Source organism: Ictidomys tridecemlineatus, unplaced genomic scaffold, assembly GCF_052094955.1.
Source record: "Ictidomys tridecemlineatus isolate mIctTri1 unplaced genomic scaffold, mIctTri1.hap1 Scaffold_42, whole genome shotgun sequence".
Taxonomy (NCBI): domain Eukaryota; kingdom Metazoa; phylum Chordata; class Mammalia; order Rodentia; family Sciuridae; genus Ictidomys; species Ictidomys tridecemlineatus.
Window position 1 is genome coordinate 124,001 of NW_027522720.1, and position 23,139 is coordinate 147,139.

The window sequence follows — 23,139 nt, forward strand, 5'->3', positions numbered from 1 at the left end:
AAATATGACCACACACATCTATTTTTTCTCTCACCCAAAACAGCTAAAGGACAATACACAGATTTCTAAAAAGATATATGAGGCAATGGTAGATGAAACAGTGCACGAATTCTTTGGAAGATAAAAAGTGGATAAGAAGAGGACAACAGATTCAAAAGAGCTGTGGAACCAAAACACTGGTATCTAGCTGGGGCTGACTGCAGGAACTGAAACCCTTTCAGTTCTCCAAAAACTCAGATGCACAAGCACAGGCACCACAGTATGGAGGAACTGAGAGGATCCGCACACCAAACACCAAGAGTACCACGTGCCCTCAGCTCCCTGTCTTTCCAATTTAAACCACCAATTTCACTGTAATGGTATAGGACTCGTCTTAGGATACAATGAGTTTTCCAGTGAAATCTTCAAATCTGACTCCCCCAGTGCAAAAGCTGGCTTGCCAACCAGTGCTGTTGGCATGAGGCCCAAAGGCCACCCACCTGTTCACAACAGAGCTGCATGTCAGCTTTGGGGAATTTCACCAGCACGATGATCAGAGGACACCAGATGTTTCAGATAAACTGCTAACAAGAACGAGAGACTCCAAAACAAAACTTTTAAAAAGAGGAGGAAGAAGGAAAAGCAAATAGAGGAAAAAGAGATAATACAGTGGGCAGGGTAACACTTTCTGAAAAGATATAATAAATATCCTCCCTGAGATATATTTTAAAAAGCTATAATAAATGTCCTCGGGGAGGATATTATATCCTTGAAATGGGAATAGGATATGATTAAAACAACAAGCTGAGAACAAGAAAGAGTTCTTGAAGAATATAAATGTGATACTATCATAACAAATTTTAAAGATAAAACACAAGAATAAGTCCAAGAACTGTGTTCTGTAAAATAATGCCAATTGCCTAGATTTTGAATTCTCCATATATTCCATAAAAACCACACCAGTCAACAAGGATAATCAAACCACCCCTAATCTAAGCCTACCACAAAATTAGGAGTCGGGAACTAGTATAAACTTCCACTTGAAGGTAAACAGAGAATGAACATCCCAAACCAGCTGAGCTCTGAAGCCCTCACTGGTCTGGGGAGGCAGACAGAGACTGCACAGGAGCAGGACAGTGGGGCTCCAGCAGTGCCAGACAGATGAAGTTCATCCTCCAGAATGAGGTCACCCCAGGATGACTGAGATTGGTAGTTCAGAGCAGTGGCTGCTTAGGAATTCAAAGGAAGGGCTGGAAGGAGACGCAGTCAGACATCTAGGGACGCTCTGCTCTCGGGTGAGAAAGGGGTAATGCAGACAGCCTTCGACAGTCTATGGCAGGGAGAGAGAGAGAAGCAATGAAAGAAAATTCAGAAGGACAAAACCAAAAGCCTCGCCCAGCCCTTTCCCTACTAGTAAAAAAAGCACCCTACTGAAGCCACTGTGCTTCTCTGTATTGATGAGAGAAAGAACTCTTTTTCGGGGCGGGGTGGGGTGGGGTGGAGAGGGAGGTACTGGGAATTGAACTCAGGGGCATGAACCACTGAGCCACATCCCCAGCCCTATTTTGTATTTAATAGAGACAGGTTCTCACTGAGTGCCTCGCTTTTGCTGAGGCTGGCTTTGAACTCATGATCCTCAGCTTCTGGAGTCACCGGGATTACAGGTGTGCACCACTGTGCCAGGCTAGAAGGAACTCTTGAATTAAGAATCTCAGTAAGGGTGAAAGATCTATATAATGAAATTTACAGAACCTTAAAGAAAGAAATCAAAAAAAGACCTTAGAAGATAGAAAGATCTACCTTGCTCTTGGATAGGCAGAATTAATATTATCAAAATGACCATACTTCCAAAAGCGCTATACAGATTTAATGCAATTCCAATCAAAATCCCAATGACATTCCTCATAGAAATAGAAAAACAATCATGAAATTCATCTGGAAAAATAAGAGACCCAGAATAGCTAAAGCAATTCTTAGCAAGAAGAGTGAAGCAGGGGGCATCACTATATCAGACCTTAAACTATACTACAGAGCAACAGTAACAAAAACAGCATGGTATTGGCACCAAAACAGACTGGTAGACCAATGGTACACAACAGAAGATACAGAGACTAACCCACAAAACTACAATTATCTTATATTAGACAAAGGTACCAAAAACATGCACTAGAGAAAAGATAGCATCTTCAACAAATGGTGCTGGGAGAACTGGAAATCCATATGCAACAAAATGAAATTAAACCCCTATCTCTCACCATGCACAAAACTCAACTCAAAATGGATCAAGGACCTGGGAATAAAACCAGAGACTCTGCGTTTAATAGAAGAAAAAGTAGACCCTAATCTCCATCATGTGGGATTAGGCTCCAACTTCCTTAATAAGACTCTTTTGGTGCCAGAATTAAAATCAAGAATCAATAAATTGGATGGACTCAAACTAAAAAGTTTCTTTCTTCTCAGCAAAAGAAACAATCTGTGAGGTGAATAGAAAGCCTACATCTTGGGAGCAAATCTTTACCCCTCACACATCAGATATAGCACTAATCTCTAGGGTATATAAAAAACCTCAAAAGCTAAACACCAAAAAAAAAAAATAACCCAATCAATAAATGGGCCAAGGACCTGAACAGACACTTCTCAGAAGATAATATACAATCAGTCGACAAATACATGAAAAAATGTTCATCATTACTAGCTATTAGAGAAATGCAAATCAAAACCACTCTAAGATTTCATCTCACTCGTCAGAATGGCAGCTATTATGGATACAAACCACAATAAGTGTTGGCGAGGATGTGGGAGAAAAAGGCACTCATACACTGCTGATAGGACTGCAAATTGGTGCAGCCAATATGGAAAGCAGTATGGAGATTACTTGGAAAATTGAGAATGGAACCACCATCTGACCCAGCTGTCCATCTCCTCAATCTATATCCAAAGGACTTAAAAACAGTATACTACAGGACACAGATGCATCAATGTTTACAGCAGCACAATTCACAATAGCTAAACTGTGGGACCAACCTAGATGCCCTTCAATAGATTAATGGATTAAAAACTGTGGGATGTGTGTGTGTATGTGTGTATACACACACATACACACACACACACACACATACAATGGAATATTACTCAGCAATAGAAGAAAATAAAATCATGGCATTTGCAGGTAAATGGATGGAGTTAGAAAAGATAATGCTAAGTTAGCCAATCCCAAAAAACCAAATGCTGAATGTTTTACTTGATATAAGGAGGCTGATTCATAGTGGGATAGAGAGTGGGAGATGGGAGGAACAACAAGCTCTAGATAGGGCAGAGGGGTTGGAGGGGAAGGGAGGAGGCATGAGGTTATTAATGATGGTGGAATGTGATAATTATTATCCAAAGTACAGGTTTGAATACAGGAACTGGGTGTGAATATACTGTGTATACAATCAGAGATATGAAAAATTGTGCTCTATATGTATAAGAATTATAATGCTTTCTGCTGTCATATATGAATAAAAATTTTTAAAAAAGGTCAGTAAAACCCTCTCACACCAGCCCATATTGACTCCCTCTTGCTGATACAGGAGAACAGTCATTTTAAAAATAATCATGAGGAAAAAAAAACCCTTTCAAGTCTGAAATTCAAATATTTCAGAACAGAAAATGCACAAAAAGATAAATATTGGGGCTAGGGTTGTAGTTCAGTGGCAGAGTGCTTACTCAGCATGTGTGAGGCACTGGGCTCGATCCTTAGCCACCACATTAAAAAAAATAAAATAAGGGCATGCTGTCTATCTACAACTATATATATATATATATAGAGAGAGAGAGAGAGAAGGGGGGGACACCAAATTTGAGAAAAAAGAAAAAGGAAGACAAAATGATCTCCTACACCTCATGGGTCTTTTTTTTTTAATATGTATATTTTTAGTTGAAGTTGGACACAATGCCTTTATTTTTACTTTTGTTTTTATGTGGTGCTGAGGATTGAACCCAGGCCCTTGCACGTGCGAGGTGAGTGCTCTACCGCTGAGCCACCACCCCAGCCCCCCACCTCATGGGTCTTAAACGACCTAAAGCACATGACATAGTCAGTACTGTTGATGAACACAATAAATGTCCATAAATATCAGTTGCAATTTAAAAAACATTCTACTATTGAGAAGAGGAATCACTGTGCAAAGCACCACCATAAAGATAGGAGGTTTACCAAATAAACTCCAGAGAAGATGTCTGCGTCAAGGGAGAAAAGGTTCAAATTTAATCCTTGAGACTGACAGGACCATAAACATTAACATCATCACTTGGATTCAAAGTCCAGCTTCAAGGGAACAAGGATTACTCTGGTAGTTCTTGGACCAGGAAGCCTTAAGAATGTCATCAGATGACTACAGGGCTGGGTAGGAAAGAAAGGTCCCAGAGCAGGACACAGGACTTCCCGTGGGGACGCATCTCACTCACACCCTACCTTGAGGTGATGAAGTCACTGGCTCACCTAACCCCAACTCACTTCCTTCCTCCTGTTCTCTGATCCCTCCTCCAGCTGCAGGCAGGGCATCAGAGGCCCACTGGCTATTCTCTGTCTCTCCCAGGATGGACTCCAGGTCTACCTCCTCCAGGGTGCTCCCCTCAGAGGACAGCAGTTTATCCAAGCCAAATTTCAGTATGTCACTCAACTTGAATGAAGAAAACGAGAGATCCAGTTAGTTCTCATGAAAACACAGATGAGGATGTGTGACTTGCTAAGTGTCTAAATGATACCAGGTAATTCTTTCCCTGATGCACTTTCTTCTCTTCCATCACAAATGACACCTGCCAGGCTGTTTTGAAGTTGGATGAGGAATAAGCAGAGAGGTGATAAATGATGATCAGAGATGTTGACTTTGACAATTATTTACAATACCAAAAAAAATTGGGGCCTCCAATTTTTTTGAGGAGTGGGGGCAGATAAAATGATTCCAGCATCTTCTATAGCACTTCTCACCAGCATTTTTTACAGGCACTTCCAGCAGTCCTGAGAGAACTCAGAGAACCTGTTGGCTACCTTCTTACCTCTCCCACTGCCAAACTCTTATAAAGAGAAGGTGCCACTGAATACCTCATCTCACCATGAGCTGCCACCTGTCCTTGCCAAGCCGCTTTGCTACTACAGTGGTTTATGGGACCCACTTTGGCAAAACCATAACCACCCTGATCACCAGACCCAAAAGCCCTTTCTCAATTTCAATCTCCCTGGATAGTCCTGTGGCACTCCCCATCCTGCCCTCTTGCTCCCCCTAGGGGATATACTCAGCCTACTTCCTATGGCTACAGGAACCAGAATCTTAGATAGTGTTACCTGGCTTTCATTTGCTACTTGCAACTCTCCACCTCCCTAAGTACTATCTCTTAGGAATTCTGAACCAATTGGGATCCACATCATGGGACTTCATTTTCATTTTGCCCTTTTAGATTTGGTTAATTATCTCTAGATTGCCTATTCTGTAACTTGGAAACTTTAGCTTGAAAATACCCGAGATGAAAACTATGACAAAAACTAAGCAAAACCATACCTGTTATATTTATATTTAACTTTGGTGTACATATATATAACCAAGCCAAATGGCTTTGGCATTTAGTACCCAAAACAGAAGAAAGCCAAGTATTTATGATGAGGCTCAGTCCATACTGGGACCCTTCCCTCTTCCACTCCTTGGACTATGTCTCCTGGCTTCCCTCGCTAATGCTCACTCACAACATGTCTTTAAGGAACTACCCATTTTTTAAATGAAAACCACTTTATTATACTAACTAAGAGAATGTAGTTGGAAGTTAAAGAGTGCTCGGATTAGAGTCATGAATCTGATGTTTGGAAAATTTCTTAAGATGGAGGTAAAGACAACATCTATCTCATTTTTTTGTTATTCTTCTAAAACAACTGGAAAAAGTGCATGTCACACAATGCTTAGCACACAGTACGCATTCAATAAGTGTTCACCACATCTTTATCTGTTCTTTGTTTCTGTTGTGTTCTCCTTCTAAAACAAGGAACCTGCTTTCCTTTTTCAGGACTTCACTGCTCTATACTGCTTAGATTTATCAAACCAGAACCACGTCTTTTACTATTAGATTCTTTTAATAACTTAAAAAAATGTCCTGCTGTATTTTGAGACAAGGCAGTGAGTTATCACCCTTGTTCCTGGCAACCATAAATAACTCACAGTCTGATGGGGAGGAAAGAAACAAGACAGAACCAGAGTGTGATTTCTTGCCATGGCTTGGGCAGGAAGTCCCACCGAGGTCCTCTCCACCAGCCCATAGTTTGTACTGGCCCCAGGATCTGGTCCCATGGCAGAGTTTTTGCCTGTGCATTTCACAATGATGTGCTAGCAGCCAATGCCACAGGGAAACCCCTGACTGAATGTCTGGAGCTCCCTCCACTGGGGAAGCATCTCCTCTAACTCCTGACGCCTGTGCCTTCACAACAGCCCATGATGAGCTCCTCTCCCAAGGTCCTGTGAAGAAGTATATTTAGACACCTACAGTGTACACGCACCTCTCTCTCAAGCTTTCACCTTCCATTTGAAATTGCCTCTTCAATAGTGTGAAAATAAAATGCACAGCCTGCCCGGCCACCATGACAGATGAGCATGCAGAAGACTCAAAACACAAAAGGCCAAAGACTCCAGTTACTCTCTAAGATAAACTAAAGTCAAGTAAACAAACAAAACCTAGGGTTCTTCTTTCGGGTTCTAGTACCCCCAAATCTGTGACCCTTTCCTGCAGGTGAGTGACTCCCTAACAAAAACAGCACCTTCTCTGTCTGCAATGCTGATGATGTGTAAAGATACAGATGTGAGAAAACTGCCATTTTTAAACTCATGCTTGGGCTAGTTGTAAATTTGATGATTCTGCTTGTAATACTGTGTAATTTTTTCCCTTTCATATACCTCTTGAATTTTTTGTTTGATAAGCTGATCCTTTTAAAGCCTGGTTTTTCTTGCAAATTTTTCTAATTCCTTTCTTTTCTGAGTCTCCCTCTAACAATAATGTATATTGATTTTTACTACAAATTCTGTTGACTAAAGCCTACATTATCTTCATCTTTCTAATTTCTATCCATGTCTTCCTACTTTCTACTCTCATCTTTCAGGCTTAAAGGCTTAAAGCCATCTTGGAACTTGCTCTCTCTCACTGCCTGCCTCAAAACAATAGCCAACTCCTGTCATTTCTCTGCAGTTTCCTACAGCAGACTTTACCACAGCTACTACCTTTTCTCAGACATTTAGTACTCTCTTCATGCTTGAATCATACTATATACTAGGGGTTGATCTCTCTGCATCTAATCCCTCAGAAGGACTTGGGGTATATTATAATATAGGTTCAATTTTATCTCAAAGGCTGCTGCTAAGGAATAACTCTAAACCTCCTACCAAAAGAGAGCTCTCTAGGATATTCTAAGCCAGCATTTGACTCCCATCTAATTTTTCCTTCTTCAACAAATTAACTCTAGTGCTTTCATCCCTATATCCTATGGCATAATTTTGAATTCCTAATCTTGTTCACTCATCTCTGAGTATGGAATGAGTACTGTAAGTCACTACTCAAAGCGTCTGGGATTAAGGAGGAGCTATGGAACTAATCATCACTGATTTAAAAAAAAGGAAGAAAAAAAAAAGAACTTAAACAAATTCTCTCTGAGGTAACTCGTGGCACACTCATCTTTAGAAGCCATAAAGAGATTAGATCCATGATGTTCAGTTACATGCTCAAAGTCATACATCCAATAAGGGATAAGATGTGAATTTCAATCCAAGTTAGATGGTTCAAAGCTCATTCTCTTTATTCTATTTTCTCTGCCTTTAAATGCCACCCTCATTTTTAGCTTGTATGGCACCTTGCATGTAGTTAGGTACTGAGAGGGTAAGAATTAGTCCAATGAAAAAAATGTGTAATTTGCAACAATGGGTGGTTAATGCTGGTCCTTTTTATTTGCATTCTCATCCAAAGATAGTACTGGTTATAAATCATGAGACTCTAAAAGGAACACATTTTACCTGGAGGTCAGGATCAGCCAAAGGTTTCTGGGCTCCCAGAGTAAAATGGTCTCTTTCTATGATCGTGTTGGTGAGCTGCAGTTTGGAGGCTGCTTTCCTATAAACTATTTCTTCCACAGTGTCTCGGCCAATCAGCCGGATCACTTTCACAGCCCTGTACGGGAGTCAAATGAGAGCAGTGTTAGAAGTCTGCAAAGCTGGGGAAAAAAGCATGCCAGGAAAATACACCCAAAAGGAAGCAAAACCAAATGCCACATTCAGGGAACAATGAAAAGGACACTGCTCATTGGGACCTGAGCATTTGTTAGAGAAATCTGGCCTCAACTTCTTCCTGAACTTTTCCCCAAAAGAGGAAGAGGAAGGAAGATGAAGTGACCACTATTGGGCCTTCATCTGTAGCCAGGATAACCCCTGGCAGGAATGTTACCTCAAGTCAAAGGGTAGCTGAACACAACTTTGTTTCCTCTTTGTGATACTGGGAACCCAACCCAGGAGAGCTTTACCATGAAGTTATAATCCTAGCCTTAAAAAAAAAAAGTTTTGAGACAGGGTTTAGGTAAGTTGCAAGGTTGGCTTTAAACTTGATCTTCCTGCTTGAGTCTCCCATGCTGATAATGATTACAGGCATGTGCACCCACTGGCTTTAACTTCATTTTTAAACTGAATTAGGATCTAACCTGAGAAACATGAACTAAATAAATTCTAAGTTTCTTCTAATCATTTTGGAATTTAACTGTTCTTTTCAACAAAGTGAGTCTGAACTGATCATGGGACCACTGATCCCCCAACATGACTCTACAAGCCAGCAGCACAACGGGGTTCAAACCCAGTGGACTCTAACTCCAATGTGGCACTGATGTCAGCACTACACGGTCTACCTTCCTCCCCAATCCACAGCTGCAAGCCAACAGAGCAGAAAGTTGCCAATGACTAACTCACTCACTTGTTCTGGCCAATTCAGTGAGCTCTGGCAGCTGCCCGCAAGTCATTTTGAGGATTAAAATCACTGTCAGAAAAAATAACAGTATCTGCTGCTTTTAAGTTCATGCCAACTCCACCTGAAAACCATACAAAAAAGGAGCATGATCAGCAACACACAAATAAGGAACTAGAAAACACATAAGGCAGGACTGGGTCCTACTGAAAATCTGAAATCAGTCCAACTGACTGGTTTCATCCTTCAAACTGAAATTTCTGCCCCAAACTTCAGGTTTTGACCACCGTACAGTGGTCAAAAGTGCTACCTCACCTTTCATTGCGTGAACTGGGAAAATTTAATTATCAAATATAACAGAATGAGAGGTAAGCAGAAGAAAAGGATGCTTAAGTTAATTGCATGAAGACATTTAATATTTGTTTGAAAACCTTGATTGGATTTTGCTTCAAACAGTCTGTGAATAAGGACACAAGTTCTTTCAGAAAACAGCTCCAAAAATAAGAGGTCTGGGGGTTTCAGTTGTAGCTCATACAATATGATAGGTCCTAGCTTAAGTAAGTTCTCTCGACTTTGTGATCTTTCATCCAATTTTAAAAAAAATTACAGAAATGTCTTAGATGCCAAGGGCAAGGGTGGGAAAAAACAGAAGGTGTTAGACTCTACGGGGGAAAGGGGTAGATTCTCGACTTTCTTCAAAGGAATTCTCAAGAAATTTTATTCTAAGAAGAAACTAGGAAGAAAGAAGAAAAAGGCACAGGTGGAAAACAGTTTGATTTTTTTTCCTGAAAGGGTAGGTGTATCAGGAAGCCCTTGGGCACACAGTTTCAGGGAAGGGAAGAACCAGTCTCACATCATACCATGGGAAGACGCTGAGAGCTAAGGTTCTATAAGGAAACTAGAGAGTTCCCACTGGTCTTTGACTAGGTTCTGAACACACACCCATTTTCTCCTTATTTTTCCATTAAAATGGTGAAATGTTTCATTTGTAAATGGCAAACACAGTAAACTGTTTGCTTTGGCATATGAGGGAAGAAAACTTCATTTGACAAAGAAAAGAAAATACTTTGAAAATGCTTTGAGATTTAATTAGCAAGTGACCTCACTCAGCACAGCACAGTCATTTGTCAGAAGCTTCCCTGGCTGTCCTTCCCCACCCCATCGCCACCCCTCCAATGCACACACTCTGTGTTATAGTGTATTTTATGTTACCGAAAGGGCTCTTATATATAAATGTTTCCTTTCAAATACAAATAACTCTGACATGGTTAAAGATGTTTAGTTTCCAATTAGCAGTAACCCTACACTCAAGAATGCCCCTCCTTTTGCTCCTGACCTTTTGCAAATGATGATTTCCCAAAGGAATCTGGCATCCATACAGGAGAAAGAATGGAAAGTGGGAAAAGTGCCAGAACTTTCTGCTTTCAGATACCCTATACTAGGGTACTCTCTAAACCCCATAACCAGGTTAAAAAGCAAAACAGAACTGCTCAAAAGGTAATGTAATTGCCAAAGAAGAAGCCATTTTTTAAAGTAATATTTAATTAAATGACATTAATTATAAAGCAATGATTAAATGTAATTTCAAATTTCCTTCTAGTACAAATTGTTTAAATGGAAGGTTAGATGATAGTTGGATTTACATATATACATATATATATATACACTAAGCAAAAACACATTTCCAGGTTACCATTTTGCAAGCTATTGAGAGGAGGGAGCTGGAGTAGTGAGAAAATTTAGAACCTAGTGACTACCAGGATAAAAAATTGGAACATCTGGGTTTTCACTCTGCTTTGGACACTGAGTTTTTTGAGTTGGCAAGTCCCAGTAACCTCTGAGTCTCAGTCCAGTTGAGAGGCGTGCAGTAATCTACATCCAGCCCTTTGATGTGCTCTCCAGGAAGCGCTCCAAGAAGGTGCTTTGGAAACACAAAGTTGTTTCGATGCACTGTGCCCATGGCTTGCCAAGTGCTCACACTGCTGAACTGCTGGCCTCTAGGTAGCCCCAAAGAGAGATTTAAAATCATGGGGTAATTCTACACTGTTTTAAAAAGATATGATAATAAACTGATGACATGAAGACAAACAGGTTCTTTCTTTGTCCTCTATTAACAATGATGAGGAAGAGTTTCCAGCCTCTGTTTGTGCTGCACTGCTGGGGGTTGAACTCAGGACCTCACACCTGCCAGGCAAGTACCACTGAGCTATATCCCCTGCCCATCTACAGCCTTTCTGAAAAAAAGAATACCCTCCATCTCCCAGACTCCACTTCTTCTGTAAAGTAAAGCAAACAAATTGAGGTCTTGAAGGTCTTATAAACTTTTATCATTGTCTGCAAATCATTTCCTCAATAGCCCTGTGTGTACTCTAAGACCGTTCTGGGCATCTACAAAGCCTACAAGACATGCAGATACTAATGCCTTTCAACTTCTAGTCTCTCACTCCAATAAATTCATTCCATGTTCACTTTATGTATTTATTTAAGATGTGGTTTTGCTATGTTGCCCAGTTTGGCCTTGACCTTCTGGGCTCAAGTGATCCTCTTGCCTCTAGCCGGGAACACAGGCCTGTGCAACCACACCTGGCCCAATGTTCATTTTAATCACATATTTGTTATCCTGGCATTGTGTGACAAGAAAAATGATGTATTTTTAATTACAATACTTGTATTCTGCAATTGTATAGTTCTTGGCAGTTTATGAGATGCCTGTATACCTGTAATCTCTTTACAATGCAACATTCCTGTAGGACAAGAGGGAATTATCAGGTGAAAAATAAGATAAAACTCAGGAAGGTTAGGTAGACCCCCTGCCAGGATGTGTAAGCAGCAGTGCCCAGGACAGAATTGTGATCCATGGCTCCAAGGGAGAGTTCCTTGGCTACCCCAAGCTGTTGCTCACAACAGGAATTTAAGGAAGCATAAAAGTATCTACCAGATATAAAAACACACGCTCATGCCAGGGGCAGTGGCACTCATCTATAATCCCAGCAGCTTGGGAGGCTGAGGCAGGAGGATCCAAGTTCAAAGCCAGCCTCAGCAACAGCAAAGGACTAAGCAACTCAGTGAGACCCTGTCTCTAAATAAAATACAAAATAGGGCTGGGGATGTGACTCAGTGGTCGAGTGCCCCTGAGTTCAATCCACCTTCCCAAACACATACACACACATTCATTTACAAGAATATGGAAAATCTCCAAATAAGTTCAGTTTTTTATAAACATTTTCAGGATTATGAAAACACACTGGAGCCTAATATAAACTATGGACTTCCTCAAAAGAGAGACTTATGAACATGTATATGTACACACACACACACACACACACACACACACACACACACACACTTTCCCATATAGTTTATCCAGGTCAAGAATCCCCAGATTCTTTGGCACACACTGGATGGCCACACAGTGTGGCAGTCAGGTGTGTGCTCTATTTCATGTGATATAAAAATGGAATTAGGACACTGCTCACGGGGAACCACTAGCTCAGGGAATACATGCTGGTCACAAATCTGTGGTACCCACAGAGACACACATGCTATGGAGAAGGATAACAAAGGGAAGTGGGAGAGAGAGTTGGAATGGCTTTCTGGAGGAGAGAGTACCAAGGTATATATCATCCTTCCAACCTTTGTACCTAACACTTCAGATACCAGGCAAGTTTAGAATGCAGTATTCTGAGCACAGGAGAACTATTCTGCAGAGACCATTCTAATTTCCCCTTTCACAGGGCGCAGCGGAGTACTTATAAGGTGTTTCCCCTTGTACATTCACCCTTTGAATTGTTCCTTTCCTAAAGAATTCAAAGGTTAAGTGGCTGCAGAGCAACAAAAGTGTTTCTGCCCACCCAACCTATAGGGAGATCCGCTAAGTACCCACAGGAACCTCAGTCTTTGAAAGTCTTAGTTGGTTTCAGGCTCTAGCCAATATCCTCTTCGACTCTTCCTCACTAACATAATTATTAATGCTCCCCTGGTTCCTCCTTAATCCAAGACCCTACCTCCAGTGCTGAGCTTTGATTTTTAGGCTATACTCTCTATATAGTAGAGGTCCCTAAAGTTCAGATGATGATGGACAGGAGCCCCGACTTAATCAAAGTTAGCACTTTGGGAGCAGAGCTGAGTTCAAATAAGCTGTGTCTGACTACCCTCACGATACCTACTGAGGGAATTCAAGAATGCCTGACCATTAATATTTCTCATATGGTATGGCTGCCTGGTTTTGGGAAATGGTCACCCACTGGCAACCCACAATTGGGATGACCCTTTTGCTGAAGGTAGGGTAAGACTAAGCAGCCTCCTGGTCATACTGCTCATTTTGGTTTTTGTTTGTTTTTTAAAAAAACTTTCTTCCTATATTTATTTTGTCAAGCCAACTACCGTTTAATCTGTAATTCCCTGAACACTTGCAATGAATGTCCTTTCACCCTTGCATCCTTGGGAAACATCTCATCTGAATTCTGCTAAGGAATGACCTCAGAGTCAATCACTGTGCAGGTACTGCACTTGAACAGTTGGCTTTCAGAGCAGGGGAGGACTCATCTACCTTTCCCACAGTATCCCTCGGGCCATCATGTCTACTAGAATGAAATGATCTTGAGAGCAGAAACAGGATCTTCATAGAGCACACAGGACAGGAGTCAAGAACATGTTCTGGAATCCAGCAGACCTAAGTTTAAATCCAAGTCCTACCACTTACTACTGTGTGACCCTGTACAAGCGAGTAAACTTTCTAAATTCTTCATATACCACATAGGGCCTTGTAAAAATTAAATGAGATAAAGCATGTAAAACACAATGCCTATCAGACAGTGATCAAAAAGTGGTAGCTATTATCAAATCTAGTAAGTGGAATAATGTGAAAACTTAAAACCTCCATTAACATATATACACTCTCTCTATTTTTCTCCAGTGTTCTGTCTCAACAACTGTCCAGGAAACAGCCCTGCCTGTACCAAAGAGGCTCTTCATGCTTACTACACCTACCCTTCTCCCTCCTCACCAAATGAGCTGCAACAAGGGGCAGGAAGCTGGGGTTTCTTTGGCACCTACTGACTATTCTCTGGGTTCAGAGTCCAAATCTATTTTCTGTTGATTCTGGTGATATTCCACCAGACTTCTTTTTCATGTGGTTTAAATCTTGTATTGAGGAAAGCATGTGCTTTTAAAAGCATGTGTATATACATATACATGTATAAAAAAGAGAAATACTAAAAAAAATTAGTTTGTATCTAGTGAATGTGAAAAGGCAGTCATTCTCTGTGTTTTGGTACTATTAACCATGTTGCAATTCCAGGCATCCCTAAAACCATTCTCTGCATTCTTGGAGAATACAGCAATGTTCAAGGTTGCCAGATTCTCTACTTGTCCTTCCTAGACCCATTTTCAAGTCATCAAAAGATCTACCACCACCTGAACTAATTGCTCCTTTCCTGTAACTCAAAAAAAGTTGCATTTACTGTAATTGTGCACTCTGCAAAGCTCATGAATTTCTTTATTTAAATATATTTCTTAGAAAAGCAGTGGGTTCAGAACTTTTCAAGTTTGATTTTCTAAAGTCCTTCATTTGGGTATTAAGGGGAAAGTAAGAACAGTAGAGAGTACTGAGCTAAAAACTGTACATCTCCAAAAGTCTGGGTGGAAAGCCTTCTAGATCTAACAAACAAAATAAAGCAAAAATTATTATGCTTTTGGGGCTGGGATCGTGTCTCAGTGGTAGAGCGCTTGCTTAGCACAGGCGGGACCTGGGTTCGATCCCCAGCACCACATAAAAATAAAGGCATTGTGTTGTGTCCATCTACACCTAAAAAAATAAATATTAAAAAACAAAACAAAACAAAAAAAAACCTATTATGCTTTTGAGGTAGAATGTTTAGTGTAAATCTCTGGACCTACCAAGTAGCTCAAAAGTAATACTGCTCTTTAAAAATTAAGACTCTTCATCATGTTAAAACCTTTCTAAAGTATACTTTTATGGCAGTGACATTTTATGCTGACAATAAAAGCCATGATAGAATATTTTAAAACTTCAGTGCATGACCAAATGGGACAAGCTAAACAGCAGCCTGGGCCTTAGCAGATGCATGATTTTGAGGCCAACATGACTCTGGCTCTCAGTTACCAAGGCTTTTGTCCAGGCTGATCTGCCACAGAATATAAATTCTAGGCTATGAAAATGGGAGCTGCCAGGAGCTTGGGAGTGGTTTCCATCACCTTGATATATCTCTCTCTTTTTTAAAAATTAATTAATTTATTTTAATTGGATATATATGACAGAAGAATGCATTTGGATTCATTGTACACAATTGCAACACAACTTCACATTTCTATGGTTATACATAATGTAGCAAGAACTGGGCACAGCACTCAGCCACATAATGTGGCAAGGACACAAGGTCACAGAGATAATGGCTGCTAGCATTCATGCCATTCCTTTTAGTGCAAGAAAATAAAGTAAGGGAATTTTTCCACCAAAGAAAGGGAAAGGTTTACAGTGTGGTAGTTATTTTTAAAAGCTTTTGGAAGAATGTGTTTTAATTATTTAGAATTACAGCCAGGGGCTGGGGGTGTAGCTCAGGAGGTAGAGCACTTGCCTAGTATGTGCAAGGCCATGGGTTTAATCCCCAGTATGGGGGCTGGATAAAAAGCCACAAAACAGAATTACAACCAGGTATAGTGAAACATACCTGTAATCCTATCTATTCAGGAGAATTATGCAGGAGGATAGCAAATTCAAGAGCAGCTGAGGGAACATAGAGAAACCTGTCTCAAGCTCAGTGGAAGAGCACTTGCCTAGTATGCCAAGGCTCTGGTTTCAACCCCAAGTACCCACCCCACACACAGAAAATCGGAATTACTAATATTCCTTCTCCTCCTTCTTCTTCCTTTTTCTTTGTGCAGAATTGGGAATTGAACCCAGGGGCACTCTACCACTGAGCTGCATCCCCAACACGTTTTGTTGTGTTGTTATTGTTGTTTTGCAGTAAGGGAGATTGAACCCAGGTATGTCTTACCTCTGAGCTACTTCCTTGCTCCTTTTTACTTTATATTTTGAGACAAGATCTCACCAAATAGCCCAGGTTGGCCTCGTACTTGTGAACTTCCCACCTCAACCTCCAGAGATCCTGAGATTATAGGCATGTGCCTAGCATGATGCCCACTGTGTCAAATATTTCTTAAATAAATGAAAGGATGCATGATTTCTGTATATTAATCCCTTATTACTTATTCTTATCAAAACAGATGAAGTATGAAAATTATGTTTCATTTAAATTTTTTATCATTTTTTGCCTAGACAACAACAAATGCAATTTTGAAAATAAATCCATTGGTTATCATGGGGTGATACTTTTAAGTATTTTATCCCACTTTTATACTCAGATAAACCCTATACAACAAGTACACAACATTATATAAATATTTGTTGGTTTTTCACTTTAGTGGGAACATGTACAAAATGATGAGTCCAAATAAAACATAACTACAACCAAATAAAAGGCCTTATACTGATTTCTTTCTGTCATGACTGTGGATGTGGAATCCTTTACAAGCAATTTAGCCCACTAATTCCAATGGTTAGAATTCGTATTTGCAGACCCCATTCACAATGAATTGACAGCCTAAATATGTTTTCTAACAATCCAATTAGTCTTTAACAAAACAAAGTCTTACAGCTTTATAAAGTACTACCTTTTAAAAGGCAAATCAGTCACAGGACTTTGAGCCAAAGGCATCCACCAAATTGTAATCTTTCTTCAAAATATAGAACCCATATCATACTGGGCTAGGTTCCACAAAGGATTTGGCAATGTCCCCTGCTGTCCTCTATCATCATTGATCACTTCAGGTCAAATTACCCTTCAGTCACTTGAAGTATCATATTTATTTAGAGAGAAGTTCAAAATGCCTGAATAAAAATCTTTAATATTTTTAATGACAAGCAAAGATAAACATAGGTCAGAATCTTCATGGGCTTAGGAAAAAATAATAAGTCATCAGCTTTAAGGGACTATTTTGGTCATGTGAAACCTTCTCATGAAGCAGAAACACATGGTTTCCTTTGTGTCTCTTTTAAGTGAGATTACTTTTGCAACATCCTAAAATTAAAATATTAGTATCTAACAATGTAGCCAGAGGCAAGTTACATAATGTCCTCTCATATTCCCTTCTGTAAAAGGTTATTTTAGGAGAAGTGATCTCTACAGTTTCCTTCAATAACAAGATCCTATAAATCAATGGGCATTTAAACAGTCCAGGCAGATGGCTATCTTTTTTTTATTATTATTATTCTCACATATCTTCATGGTCTCTCTTGACTTGTTCCATTGCTTAATCTCATAATAATATTGATGCTGATAATAAAAATTTTATGCCTAACACTAACCATACTCAATCTCCTTATAGTTGGAGCCAACATCCTCCAGTTTGGGCAATCTGTGGAGTTGGAGAACAAATGACCAGTGTTTTCTACATACAGGAAAATCTTTCATTAGCTCTACTGAAATCCTGTCATTAAAGCACCCCTGACTCTTCCCATCCAAGGGCCACAACAACCCAAGTCCTTTAATCACAGAAAACCTCCTCTCTAGAATCTAGTTAATTATTTTACCTCTACAGAGAGTTGAATTAATCTGTCCAATACCATCAGCAAAAACAATGCTTGGTGCTACTGCTGGATGAGAGAAATTTGAGCATTTCTTTTAATATGATTGCTCTGTAGAGATTGCAATTGTTTTTGCTGAAGTTAATCAATGCCCCGAATGACCTTCCTCATATTTCGTAGCAATACTTCAAGCTAAAATCAGAAAGAATGACTTTTTAAAAATCATAAAGTACAGGAAAAGTCTTGAAAAATCCCAAGAAATTGCACTTTTTTTTGCCTGGAAAAAATAGCACAAAAGAGCAAGGGATACTAAGATGTTAGCAAGAGACCCATCCCAGGGAAGATATCTTCTCTCAAATGAAAACTTCAGTTAGGTAAACTGAGTCATACTTCTGCATGCCTACAGTATCCCAAATAGACTACAGCCAGCCCTTTTTAAAATAAGTCCAGGGAAAGTTTTACATCCTCCTTTGGTTGACCCATGCCCATGTTTAGACTGCCACAGTCAAAAAGTACTTCCTTCTGTGTAAGTAGACTCCTTCTTGCTATAATTTAATTTTGTTTTTCTGGTTCTACATGCCAGAGAAATAAATGAATCTATGCCTAAAAGACTTGGTCCCAGAATACACTCGAAATAACAAAACAAACAACCCAGTTAAAAAAAATGGGTCAGGGGCTGGGGATGTGGCTCAAGCGGTAGCATGCTCACCTGGCATGTGTGCGGCCCGGGTTCAATCCTCAGCACCACATACCAACAAAGATGTTGTGTCCACCAAGAACTGAAAAATAAATAGTAAAAATTCTCTCTCTCTCTCTCCTCTCTCTCTCTCTCTTTAAAAAAAAATGGGTCAAAGCTCTGAACAGACACTTCAACAAAGAAGATATATGGATGGCACATAAACACATGTAAAAGATGGTCAAGATCCCCAGTTGTTTGGGAAGTTCAAATTAATAACCCAAGTAGACATAACTACATACTCACTAGAAAGGCTAAAATGAAAAACATCGAGCACACGAAGTGTTGGCTAGGACATGTAACAACTGGAACTCTCATACTCTGTTGGTGGGAATGTAAAATAATACAATCACCTTGGAAAACAAATTGTTCAATTTCTTAAAGTTAAACATACACCAACCATATAGTTGAATGGGTATTCCACTTCTGTATGTTTACTCTAGAGAAATGAAAGCACGTCTAGAATATGACTTGTACATGAATTCTTCATAGCAACTCATTTATAATGGTCCCAAATTGGATACAAGATAAATGTCTAAAATGGTTGAGTACATAAATAAACAGTTGCCTACATAAATAAATATATGGTGGATCAATATGATGGAATTCTATTTGATGATAAAAAGGAAAAAAAAATCATGGGTACGTGTAACAAATGGCTGAATCTCAAAATAATTAGGCTGAGTGAAAAAGTCAGACAAAATAGAACGCGTACTGTATGATTTAATTTACATGAAATACAAAGAAGTGCAAATTAACTTAGAGTGACAGAACCCGGTATAGCCAATGCCAGCAATGGAGTGGCTGTGTAAGGACTACAAAGGGTGAAGGATATGTTCACTATCTTGACGATGGTGATGGTTTTAGATTGTATATAAACTTATCAAACTATACATTTTAAACATGTGCAGTTTATGTCAGACCTCACTGAAACTGTTCTTAAAGAAAATCCTATCATATCCACTAGAAAAGTTGAGGTATAATCCTGTCTTCTTTTCTCTTCTCTTCCTCTAGCCCTATCTCTGGAACATCCTGTCTTCTCTCCCTCAGATTAAACAAGTCCAGTTATTTCTTTTAAACTTTTCCAACCAGAATTAACTTTTCCTTGTGCTCTCTTAAAAAATCAAATCAATAAATACTTAAGTCCTAATAATCACATAAGAACTAAAAACCAAAAATGTTTTTAGGACAATGTTCTGAAGCTTCCACATGCTCTCTTCTAGACAATCTCAGAGAGATTAAGTAACTTGCCCAAGCTCATAAAGGAAGTGAGTGAACAAGCTGGATTCAAAGTCAGGTGCCTCTAACTCAAAAGCCTACACTAGGAGCTGGGGTTGTGGCTTAGCGGTAGAGCGCCCGCCTAGTACATGTGAGGCCCTGGTTTCGATCCTTAGCACCACACAAAAATAAATAAATAAAATAAAGGTATTATGTACAACTAAAGAAAGAAAGAAAGAAAAAAAGCCTACACTAATATTGAAACTGATGCACTCCAATTCTAAGGCATTTTTACCATCAAAGAATTGAGCAATAATATATATTAAAAGAAATTCAGCTGTATTACTTTTAAGTGTACATACAACTCAAATTATTCAACCAAGAGATGCCAAATCTGATGGACCGTCTTCAATAAACTCATCTGCATTTGGTGGTACAATTTTCCATGTGAGCTATTAAGGTAAAACAGATTTTCTCTTCTTCTTGAGTAGATTAAACCAGTTTTATATATTAAATATCCCCCAAAGTTGCCTTTTCCATAGCAAAAAGGTAACTTTGATTCAAACCAGTTTGAATCATCCCAAATTCTGAAAAAACCAAGTCAAATCAGTGACTGTCCTCACTGGATATAGTCCAAATGAATGCACAATGGAACCAGCTGTGCAAAGTCCAAAGATGAAACAAAAATGAGCACACACACGTACCCTGCCACTAATTAAAAATGTACTAGTGTTACAAGTATACAGTTTCAGTGGTGGTGTTATCTTTGTTCAGAAGCATGGTACATTATTGTAAAGCTGAAGCTATCTAGCATTTAATTAGGTTACTAATTATGGGGAGACTCATATTACCTTCAAGTCTTTTCCTGGATTGTGACCATGCCTTAATGTATTAATTTCATGATGACTATATTTTAAGATGGGGCACATTTAAATGCAGAGTACTGGTCACATTCTCCAAAATGTCCACATGATAAGATTTTAGCTATGTATAGTTTGAGACATTTATTAGAAAAAAATCACTGTTAATTCTCACTCCTAATTTTAATAGTCAAGAGATATTTTATATTGCATTTTAAGTATAAGTTAGCATTTCACAGTCTTCACCCAAAGTATACATACAAATATCAACAGAAACAAAAAAATCATTAAGTGACATTCTGTATTTCCATTTGTGTCCAATCAACTAATAAATTCAGCCTTAATGCACTATCATCTTACTCCCTAGCTCTCATTTATGCCTATCAGAAATAAAATAAAGTCAGTGTAAAATGTATGAGTCATTATTCTTCAGTCATGCCAAAGCCATAACCTTTAACCTAAGATTACAAATAAAGTGCTATGTGTGAAATTCAATACTGTTTTAACTTTTGGGTGTTGAGGTCTAATAAATATAACATTTCGGAAGAAAATTAAAACATTCTGGATCAATTCCATTCATTTTCATGATTTCCTCAGTAGATTACTACGGCTTTGACTAAGCTTGCTGGTGTGCAGATCTGGGATAAACTGATGAAGTTTGGCATCATTTAGTTTATAATCTGTATCACCAGTTAGTACAAGACACAGAAATGTTCATTCCCCTATGCACTTCAAAGTACTTCATTTATTATCTAAACAGTTATTCTGACAAAACCATTAGTCAAGAAGAAAGTAAAGATATATTATTTTTTAAATGATGCAACTTTCACACCAGACTCCTTTAACCACCCATGCTATTTCTGGCAAAGTTTTTATTTCCTAAAGAATACATCCCCTGTCGCCATTCCAATTTTTTTCTTGCCTATGAAAAGGCCAGGGCTTGTTTTTAATTAGTTTTCACTCAAAGTGAGCTTTTATATATCTCAAGATTTACCTTAACTTTTCCCTAAGTCCCTCATTTTTCTAGCCTCTTCTAAGGAAATACTAAATTTAAATATGAGCAAGCGCCTGCAAAAATCAAATTGACTTTATCAGCTAACTTCAAGTGATGACAGCGATGAACCAGGAGACATGTACACAAGGTAAAAACAAGACACTTTACATTGGAGCTCTGAGCGAGGGCTTTTGGAGTTAATAAGAACTAAGTTTCATGATTTAGAATGAGGTATATTCTCTTATTCGCTTTTTCTTTCTTTTATTCTTCAAATTCGTACTGCAGGTATATTACCAGATAACATGCTTGTAGGATTTTGTCTTATGAAAAACACAATGTTCTGGTCTTCAGAAGCCCACATCACCAGTGAGCTGAGAGGGTGGGTTGAATTATGTCCATAGTCTTGTTAGCAAAGATGGGTTGGGCTGCAGACCAAACCAAATAAAACAACATGAGGTCAGATATGAACTTGTTTAGTAAAGAAACATAACTTTGTCAACCATTTTAGCCATTTTTAGGAATACAGTTCAGTGGCATCAAGTATATTTACTAAAACTACCTAGTAGTATTACTTTAGATTCAACTGGACTCCAGCCTCAATGTCTGGATATACAATCACTGCTTGATGCTCATGGCTTCACAGAGATAAATGCCATTCTATTTCCAGGTAACTTCCTCAATATTCAGAGCCAGAGCTCAATCAGCACAGTATAGTTGTCTACTGAGGTGAGGAATAGGCTGCCCAAACCAAGCATTTGTCTATTTCCTTCCAGATGAAAATAGAAACTTTGATCTTCTCTTCCTTGCCATTAAGCAAAGAAGAAACCCACTATTTCCTGACCTTTGGGAGTTTTGCAAACTTCAGACTGCAGTTCAGAACACAGACAAGAAACTGTCCAAGAAAAACATGCCCCAAATGAACAGGATATAAACAAAGCTGTAATTACGTAATTAATGGTAGGGACTTGACTCCCCTCACTTTGCTTCTCTGATAACAATCTGGCATTTTATCAGCATCCTCTTTATCTGGAAGGATTCACTATGTTCTGCTGCCTGGAACTATTCTGGGAGGGGACAAAGACATGCTTTCATCTTGGAAAGGAAACAGAACTACATCTAGAAGGGGTAAGGAAGAGTCAAAGCCGTAAAAAGACCTCCAAGTCTTTGTTTGACAGAAGGGAGAAGTAAATGGAAAATAGGATGCCCTGTTTCCCTGAAAGCATAGAAGCAAGTTCTAATGGGAAAGAAGTCACAGAGTCCTCAGCCAGGCCACAAGAGTGATGACTGTGCTTCCCGCCTTTGTTCCAATTCTGCACCTTCTCCCCATTGTCATCTAATTATCTTTCTTTCAAAACCAAAGAAACTTAAACTAATTTATATCATGGCATAAGTGACTATAATAACATAAAAGTCATTTACCTCCCACTGTGATGTCCATTTTCTTAGAAGGGATGAAATCCAAATACTAAAAGAATAAAAGCCTACCTGAGTCTTTAAGACCTGGCTTAAGATGAAGGCTGCATTTGAGATATCTGGGTGGAGAGAGGGCACTGCCTAAGATTTCTCAAGTCATTTCACACAGGTTGTTACTACATTGGGCAGGGTGTGTGATAAAGCTGGCCCTGGTCAATGACTAGAGTGGGTTTGATCTGGCCCCTCTAATGGTTTCACTTCTAAGAGAAAAGGGAACTGCTATGGGAGAATTAATTTATAGTAAAGAATGACGCCTTGTTTCCCCTCCAAAACATGGCCTCTCCACTTAAATCTCACAACAAGCAGCCATGGATTG

At 39.2% G+C, this 23,139-nt stretch overlaps 1 protein-coding gene across 1 annotated transcript in view; it reads right to left on the reverse strand.

Annotated features, from left to right (window-relative positions):
- Nucleotides 1-20,485: 20,485 nt before the first annotated feature.
- The window catches only part of LOC144373518 (tRNA (32-2'-O)-methyltransferase regulator THADA-like), a 73,807-nt gene continuing 71,153 nt past the window's right edge, over nt 20,486-23,139 (reverse strand). The window contains exon 7 of the mRNA XM_078036565.1: nt 20,486-21,775. Coding sequence (XP_077892691.1) covers nt 21,757-21,775 — 19 coding nt within the window. The 3' untranslated portion in view covers nt 20,486-21,756. The remainder of the gene's footprint in view (nt 21,776-23,139) is intronic.